Raw genomic sequence first — 9,532 nt, forward strand, 5'->3', positions numbered from 1 at the left:
AAGTCAGTTGGGCGCGTCGCCCTTGGGTACGGACTTCCTCGGTGTCAGGCATAGTACGGTTTGTTTGGTTTTGTGTCCTGAGGGCGATGTGGTGGAGTGGTGAGCGAGGCGAAGTCTTGAGTTCGGAGGTATGTCATGTATTGCTATAGGGCAGGTCAGTTCGGTGAGGTGTATCTTGAACTGTTACAAGGCAAGCGAGTTCAATGAGGTGTATCCCGAATTGTTACAAGGCAGGCCAGTTCGGCGAGGTTTGTCCCGAATTGTTACATGCAGGCCAGTTCGGATTACTGTCTGGTTTGGGGCCAAGGGTGAGTTCGGGCCCCTAGTAGGGAGTTCAGACCACTGGTTTCTCCCTTTGGTGCTCGCACCTTAGGCGTGCTTTTGTGCCGAGCTGCCTTTGCCACATGTTGCATAATTGTGAGGTCGGGCCAAATTTTCCTTCATCATTAACAATTGCTGATTTTGGTCTCTAAAGGTATTTTTTGCAATATGTTAATTACAAATTTAATTTGTTGGACCCCATTTTACCTGGCTCCCGAGGTTGAGTCAATTTTAACGGTAGCTGATTTTCTCTCAAGTTACAGGTTGATCCCTGGAGCGTAGCTGTAGTTCTTCTTGACTTTCTCAATGGATATCCACCTTTCCAGGCTCCAGCAATGGAAATGTAATTCATTACTCTTCTAAATTACAAGTAAAGCAACTAGCTTTACAAGGGTTCTATCAACAATTCAGCATAATTTGCTGAGAATATAAACAGGGGAGAAAGGAACCATTTGCAGCATAATTTCTTTGTTTGGTGGTGGTATCGAATTGATTTTACCTGAAAATGGTTTTGAATCATCCCCGTCAATGAAGCTGTTAATATTTCTTGACTTCAGTGAAGCTGCATCCTGGAGTTTTCTTCATTCTCTCCTCTCCAACCTTCCTTCACGTCTTGCTACCTCCCCAGCTTTGCATAAATATTTGAAAGACAGTATCCATTGCATAATCTGGCTCAAGTTCAATTAGGTTTTTCGTTACAGTTACAGGAGCTCGAGATTGCGGTGTGGTCTGCAGGAACTGAGCAACGATCCGCACATGGTCATTGAACTCTGTGGAAACAAGGAGTTCAAAAGAGGAATACGGGGCTCTTCTCCGGCAGAGTGAGGAACATGGAGTTCCAGTTTCCCGGCAGAAGAGATGAGTAAAGGTTCTCCGTTGGCGACGAAAATGAGGCTTTTCCATCAATCAGAGTTCGCCGTGGCTCCGAAATGAGGTCTCCCGACGAGCATGAAGTTTCACTTCCTTAACAGCCTGCAAGGGTATTATAGTCATTTTACACTTTGAGCGTTTTGTGGTTGGTGGATTCCGTCAGAACAGTCGAGATGAAAGGAAAGTTTCGCATCAAGTGAGTTAATCGTTGGATTTCATCTTCTGTTGCTGTGCGTGATGAGGACGGATCCGACGGTTTGTGTTTGCAATGCTCTCTCATCTTATAAGATGTCCTCGATCAACCCTTATTCTGCACTCATTCTATACAAAATTATGAATTTTTCCATACTATATAAATTCTTGTACCTGCCTTCACCACCGTCCGATTCCTTCCGCATACATGTATAGAACGGCCGGTCCTGATTCAGTACACGACGATACATAGAAGACAATGGAATTGGTAACAGGAAAACCAGCCTAAACAGAATATCTCTGGGTCTGGATAGGAGAAGAGGTGCAGAGAGGAGACGACTCAGACGAGGGTGGGGCTTCTCTTTCTTCTCTCCAGTCTCCACCATAATCCTGGGTTTTCTGAGGATCTCTGTGTGGCATCTATCTACACGAGTATGGTTTGTGCTTCTGTGTCCATCTTATCCTCCACATCTTCGTTTCCCTCGAATTCCAGTAGCGAATCACCACCTTATGCAACTACTTCTGCTACTACAAGGACTAGATGCCTGAAGGTCTCGAGACGGAAGCCTAGAGGTTTGAAACCAGTTTCTTTGCGTTTTGCTTCCCGAGCTTTGAAGATGGGAGCTTCTTCCAAGCAATCAATCGAAGATGGTGCTGCTGAAAGCTTTCTGGAGGACAATTCAATTGCGGATTTCATGAGATTCCGAAGAGGGAATGGGGGGAGCAATGGCGAGTTGCAGACGGCCGTTGTTAGCTACAGGAAGAAATTCCCGTGGTCTCTGCTTCAGCCTTTTCTCCAGGTAAAATGCTACAACTCTCTTAATTTAGGTATTTATTCGTTCGTCCTTCTCTAGTCGACCGCAATTTAATTAATCAGTTGTTCTTTTGTTTCTGCAGGTTGATCTGGTATCGACAATCCATATAGCAGATAAAGAGTATGTTGTTCTCATTTGGTTTGATGGTTTTGCTTCTCTCTTTTTGTATCTCAAAATATTGCAGTATTAGATTTAAGTTTGGATGAGAATATTTCTTTATTGGAGTTCTGATGGTTCAAATCGTTACATACCTTTTTTAGTCCTTCTGCAGTGATCTTGAAGATATTCACGTTAATACTTCAATGAAACTTTCTTCTAGAGATTATGACAGCTAGATTGCATTGCTAAGTGTTTTGAGTGTAAACTTTATATTGCCAGGGTTTATTTTGTAGGTTTTGTCAATTGTAAAAATATTTCCTTCATGTGAAAGACCTCCATTAAAACAATTAGACTTTCCCATCTAATATGGTTAATGCAATCCTATTACCTATATTTTCATGTAGACAGGCGTGGAAATCATGGTGATGAGTTTATACACCAAACTACTTTCATGATTGTGAAGGTCTCCATAAAGGTGTTCTATTTTTTGTTAGTGTTTCTTTTTCCTTTTGGTTGTTAACAGTAAGGATTGTATTAACATGAAGAGAAAGAACGAGATACAAAGCCCTAGGCTCAAAGAAAATTCAAACCCAGGATCACCAAAGACCGACCAAGAAAAGGGCCTATTTTACAGAAAATTTAAGAAAACAACATGAAAGATACCAACTGACAACTACAGCACCTTTCTTTCTAATTACCTTCCTAGAAAGATTTATCCATTACTAAGTTGGCTGGTTTGAGGAATGGGTGCAAGAAGGGGTTCAGAATGGATGCCAGGAATCTCACCTGTCTAAGGAAGTAACTAGATGTCCACAGAACTGTACAATTATATCTCACTGATATGAAGGAGTGAGAAGCTCTTCTCTTACTGAATCTCCATAATAGCTGGGCCTGTATGGTTTTGTAAACAAATATTACTTGGATATTTTCTGTTTAGTTCATCATGATCTAAGCCTTGTCCCACCTCTATGGGTCGGCTACACGAATCCTATTATGCCGTACCATTCTGTTCAGTGTCATATCCATTGTTAAACTGTGGGCCCTTTCATTTTTCATTTCTTCAGCCCTATCCTTTTTTTTGTCTGCCCCTACCTCTTGTAGCTCCTTAAACTTGTAATAGATGACTTTTAACCAGTGTAATAGATGATCTTCTCTGTGTGTGACCAAATCATCATCTCATTCTACTTTCTCTCATTTTATCACCTATTGGAGCTACCCTGATTCCTTTCAAGTTCATTTCTAATTGTATCCTTTCTAGTCTTCCTAGTCATCCATTTTCATTTCTCAGCTTGGGTTAGACCTGCCCAAATTGCAGCCCTACCCAACTCTTTGCTCCATAAAACATTGTTGGCTTTGTAACTGTTTTATAAAATTTTCCTTTTGGTCTAAGATCCCAATCAGTGTTTTAAAAGGTGTGGGAAGCGTACGCCTGGAGGCACCCCCAAAACACCCCGAAAGGTATGCCAAAAGCATTGATACCTTTGAGGTATACGCCTTTTTCATGAGGCGTGCTAGGGAAAGAAAAAGAAGGAAAGAGAAGGGAAAAAAAGAGAAAAGAAAGAAAAGAAAAGGGAAGGGAAGAGAAGAGAAGAGAAGGGGAAAGAAATAAATATATTCTTGCTTTGCTCTAGCTCACTTACTTTGCTCACCCACCCATGCTTTGGCAAGACCCCCCTCCCCCTTTCAGCTAATATTATGCATCTTCATTCTTCTTAATATAAAAGGTTTTTATTAAAAATAAAGAAAAATAAGATCTTCCTCATCCCCCTCCTGTTAAGGAGGCTTATGCCTCTTATATTCTGAATCTGAACTACGCCTCCACCTCCAGGTAATGGAACGCCTTGTGTCACACCTCCATGTTATAAAACATTGATCCCAATTATTTGTAAACCATGTTTATTAGTGATTACAGAACAGATCCCTAATCACCCCTTGCTTTGCTAGCCCATCCGTGAATAAGTTAACAGATATCTTCACCCAACTGAATTTTATCTCAATATCTTTTGCCAGCCATTTAAATTTTTTCCTTTCATTGCTGTAATTCCACATTGCAGTCTTGTCTTCCTTTAGCCATCTTACCACCACCTTTGAGCCCCCTTCAATTATCAGCTTCCTAATGTTCAGCTCTCTTGCGCTTTGAACTCCCTCCAACGCCACAAAAATCTGAGCCGTTAGAGAGTCACCCTCTCCAATAGGGCCAGAGTAAATAGCTGAAACAATCCCTTCCTTGTTCTTGATAACTCCCCCAATACCCAACGAACCTGGGTTCCCAAGGCTGCTGCCATCAAAATTCAGTTTTAGGAAGCCCAAGGGGGGAGTTATCCAAGAGGGCTAAAGGAAACAACATGATATCATGCTGTATGAAACAACACGATATCCATTGAGGCTTCAGTCCCCCCCCCCAACCCCCCACCCCCCCAAAAAAACAGACATTTTGTGAGTTAAGCAAGTTGAGTCAGAATGCATGAAATGGCAAATTACTGGTTCTAGGAATCAAAATATAATATTTGAGATTGGATTCAATGTTTTAAAAACCCACCTGGAGGCCGAACCGTTTTTGCCCCCAGGTTGTGAGTCACCGGTTTGACCGTCCGGGTCGAATGGGTCAGACTGTGCCACATCAGCAATACCTATTATTTTTGGTTAGCAGCAATACTTAAATTCATACATATATATAGTATTTTATCAATAAATAATGTATACTTATGGTCTACATGTAATATATGTATTATTTTATATTTAATTTATGTTTTTAAATTCAGTTTTTATTTATTTTTATTTGTAAAAAATATATTAAAAATTGCATTTTGAGACCAAAAAGGGGTTGTTTTGGCGAAAATAGTAGGGCAACGGCACCTTAGGACGCATAGGTCTCGAAAAGTTACCAAAAAAAAAAAAACACCTCAATCCGACATCAGAGTGCAAAGTTATGGCTTCCCGAAGTTTGCATACACATTTAGTGTGCAGCCCGTGACCTGGTCACCAGGTCAAATGGGTTAACAGTCCAACCATCCAGATCAGATGGTTTGTGACCAAGCCAACAGTTTTTGACCATCCTTCTGGTTTTACTAAAACCGGACCTAGAATCTTGACTGGATGACTATTCAAACAGTTCAATCGGGGGAGTCAATGGCGGGTTGAAAACACTGATCTGATTTCACCATTTTTTTAAGCCTCAATCTGATTTTATCATTTTTTGAAGCCTCGATCTGATTTCATCATTTATATATGTATTACTGTGTAAATTGGTGCTTCATAGTTTTGGTGTCCATATTGGACATTTTTTAATCATGTGATGCTTGTTGGGGGTCTAGGAAGGATGCTAACTTGTGCAGACCAAAAGTACAAGGAAAGTATGAACCAAGTTTCTTGTGCCATTTTCCTTTTGTTTTTCCTACTGTAAGGGATGAAACATAGTCTTCAATCTATTCTAAAATTGTTTACAAGTTCAAAATAGTTCTTCATCTGCATGTACTTATGAGTTGTGACAATATTTACACATATTGTCCTTACATTTAAACCATTCTTCAGTTCATTAATCTGTATTTGAGTATTGAAATAAAATACATATGTTTCTAAAACATTGTCAAACTTTCCTAAGTATTGAGGTTAAACCATATTTATCAATCATTGTGTAAGACAGATGATGCTTTAGAAGGGAATTTTTCTTGTTTCCTTTCTCTTGTTGGATTTTATTTTGTTAAAATTACAAAATTCTAGTTTTAATGAATTATATGCTCAATATGCAGGTATTTTGCAACCCTTCAGAAGGAACTTGAATCCTATGACTGTGTCCTTTATGAGATGGTTGCTAGCAGGGAGAGTTTGGAGAATAGAAGAAAACAAACTGCAACCAAAAGGCTGAAAAGTTCACGCTCAAGGGGTTTCAATATTCTTGGATGCATCCAACGGCAGATGTCTCGAGTTCTTACACTTGATTTCCAGTTGGACTGTCTCAACTATAGTGGTGATAATTGGTACCATGCTGATCTTGATTATGAGACCTTCAAGCTTCTGCAGGTATCAATCTCGTGTGTGTATGTGTGTATTGATCAGCAGCATCAATCTTGTACATAATTAACACTCCATTGTTTGTCTCTGTGAACATGCTCAGTTATTGGGGATAAAAAGATTATTAGTTGAAACTTTTAAAAAGTACCTTATCTTACAGAGGTTGCAAAATCATCTGATTATTTTACATTTATGGAATGAATTGTTTTACCTGTTTTCATGTTAGATTTTCCATGTCTATAGCAAAAGAATACATGCAGATCTAGCAAATGTTTATATTGTACATATAGAACAGCTTTCTCTCGCATTCTCTCTTGGATTTTGACAAGGTTGGTATACTTTAAGAAACAAAACTAACGCGGAAGTAACTCTGCCTTTTTAAAATATTTGAGCATATTCAATTTGCATACAAGAACATTTTTCCTATTCTGGAAGGTCAGGAATGGTACTCTATCTCCTTTTAAGTTAGAGATTTTGATACTACTTGGTTGCTTCTTTCAGCTTGAGAGAGGCGAGAGCTTCTTTACATTTGCTAGAGATATGACACTTAAATCAACGAAGGCCATGGTTCAGCCATCGTCTATTCCTGAACACCTTGGTCCTTGGAGATCCAAGCTTTTATGGGCTTCTCGCGTGTTACCCATGCCACTTGTTGGCCTCCTCATAATAGGAAGCATCTGCGCAGATTTGGGAAGTGAGGCATCTGAATATCCAGAGTTCGAGGCACTGTCAAGACTTGATTTTAGTGCTGCAATGAAGGTTTTCTTGGCGAAGAGGCTAACTTCTGAGTAAGTTAAACAGAAAATCTTCTAGTGTTGAAAAACTTTAAACTTGGTATCATAGTGATGGATTGTTTTATCCGGTAGCTAAGTGCTATTTTCTAATTACACTCCCAAGCAGTGTTTTTGGAACCATGGTTGACCCAGATGGTCGAACCATTCGGCCCAGGAACCATCCAAGAAACCGGTTTCGTTTCACCCCTAACCCGTTATTTGGCCAAAAAACCGTTGACTTGTTCAGCGACCCACTGGCCCGGGCATCGGTTTTTAAAAGATATCTCCCAAGTGCTGTTTTCTGAACCGGAATTTAGCCAAGCATAAAATTCTTACTTTGCGAATCAAATTAATAAATATATGCTCATCACTTTAAGTTGGAGATTGACCACATCATCATTCTACTTCTTAGTCAATGAAATTCTTTGTTTGAGACCAAGATATATACTATTAGATGTTGTCTTATATCTACACCAATCAACAGCATAAAGATGAAAACCGGTGCATCTTCCTCATGCATTTTTATGACCTGCACTTTATAGTTAAGTGATCTCTCTCAATTGTTATTAGCTAAGAAATGTTTCTTGGGAAGTAATATTGTGTATTGTTCTTGAAAGGTTCACAGAGGTAACAGCCGATGTGGAGATGGGGTCTGTTATCATTGGTGAGAGAAACAAAGTTGCAATAGAGGCACTCAATAGAGCCATCAAGGAAGGGCACAATAAGATCGCCGTATTGTATGGGGGTGGCCACATGCCAGACTTGGGCAGGAGGTTCCGTGAGGAACTAGACCTATTTCCATCACGAGTTCAATGGGTAACAGCATGGTCCATAAGGAACCGGGAGCTTCATAGCCAGTCGCTTCCATTTCTGAAAACACTAGCCAGACTATCTGGTTGGCCGCTGAATAGATATCAAACCCTGGCACTGCTTATCCTTTCTACGGTCCTGGCATTGGATCTCTGGTTCTGGGAGCTCTTTTTTGGCACTACATTGAACTGGGTGTCTGAAGCTGCTTCTGTAGTCGGTCAGTTTGCCGAGAATGCACAAGTTCTGTGATCAACCCCCCCCCCCCCCCCTCCGCTAGGTGTAAATTTCATTATTTTAACAAGCAGGAAAGCCTCATTTACAGTCGTGTAAATAACCATATAATGTAACAAGCATTAATTTTCTTAAGCAGTACAAGTCCCAAGCGGATGTAAAATGTATTCAATTACCTTTGGCTGCTCCTCGCCTTTTTTAATAATAAATTAGAAAAAGAATCTTACGGTTCTGTTGTTGCTAATTTTATTTGGTCTGTATTTGAGGCCACGTAATCCAGGAACTCCTCTCTTAAATTTGGAATAAATGAGGGCATAAATAACAAATTAACAATGACGACCAGACCATTTTAACTTTTTAAAATACATTCTATATTCTATGCTGAATGTCATTTGCCTTGATGGTACCATCAAGCCTGTGATGATGTTAATATCTAATCGACAAACCCCAAAATTGAGAAACTTAGGTTATGCTTGATGACTTTATTACCATTGCCGTTGCCGCTTTGAGCTCCAACATTGAGAGGCAATGGCATTCATGTCAAAACGATTAAGGTGCTTAGGAATGGGTTTTTTTCGACATGTGTTGCATTTGGTTCTTCCCTCCTTTGTTGACGCCCACTGGATCGCTGCTCGATGTGACTTGATGCTGAGTGACCCTCAGTGAAGGCTCGTAGCTACAGCCAAACGATGTGCCTTACTGACGCCCATTTCTAACCGCCCACTCCAATTTTCTACACACTCTCTCTCTCTCGTGTCTGAAGAATAAATTCAGAGAAACCCTATCACTCTATCGCTTTCTCCTCCGACCCAAATCCTACTCTCTCCTCTCTTCTTGATTTTTTTTTTCTTGTTTCAAATTTCACCTGCTTTTTTAGTTGCAATAAAAATGAAGTAAAATAAGACCCAAAGTAGAATAAAGTAAAATCCAAAACAAATTTAAATCAAATTTTGCTATTTTTTTCATTTGCACTCCCACAGATTTATACTAATGCAAATAAAATTGCACTGCAACCAAACACAACCTTATGACCATAGTGCCCACCATTTCTTCCAATCTTATTCTTTTGTTTTTCCCTTTAAAGGTATTTCTCTACATATCCCAAACAAACAGTGAAGATGAATCATTGCAGTCTACAGAGTCCCTTCATTCTGTGATGAGAGGAGCCCCTGGTTTTGGCCTCTTGAATCATGCCATCAATGACTCAATCAGGCCTTTGAGATGGCAGTCTAAATCTTTTCTTTTCCCTTTGGATCCTACATCTTAAACCTCACTCAATTTTTATTATTTTTTATTAATTAATGAAAAGCTATGATGTCATTGGCCTGGATGTGTATGTATTCTATTTGGAAAATGATATTGTGATCCATTGAATAATGAATTGCATCCTCCCTTGTGTATGGTAAATAT

At 39.8% G+C, this 9,532-nt stretch overlaps 1 protein-coding gene across 1 annotated transcript; it reads left to right on the forward strand.

The window, feature by feature from the left end:
• The first annotated feature begins 885 nt into the window (after positions 1–885).
• Positions 886–8,366, forward strand: LOC148869165 (uncharacterized). Its single transcript, XM_088973653.1, has 5 exons — positions 886–2,183; positions 2,281–2,318; positions 6,047–6,317; positions 6,810–7,096; positions 7,699–8,366. The coding sequence occupies exons 1-5, from the start codon at positions 1,818–1,820 to the stop codon at positions 8,138–8,140; spliced, it is 1,404 nt and encodes a 467-aa protein (XP_088829779.1). The 5' UTR covers positions 886–1,817; the 3' UTR covers positions 8,141–8,366.
• Positions 8,367–9,532: the final 1,166 nt, after the last annotated feature.

The sequence above is a fragment of the Nelumbo lutea genome, chromosome 2 (assembly GCF_056320005.1).
Source record: "Nelumbo lutea isolate HS-2025 chromosome 2, American lotus-T2T, whole genome shotgun sequence".
Lineage (NCBI taxonomy): Eukaryota > Viridiplantae > Streptophyta > Magnoliopsida > Proteales > Nelumbonaceae > Nelumbo > Nelumbo lutea.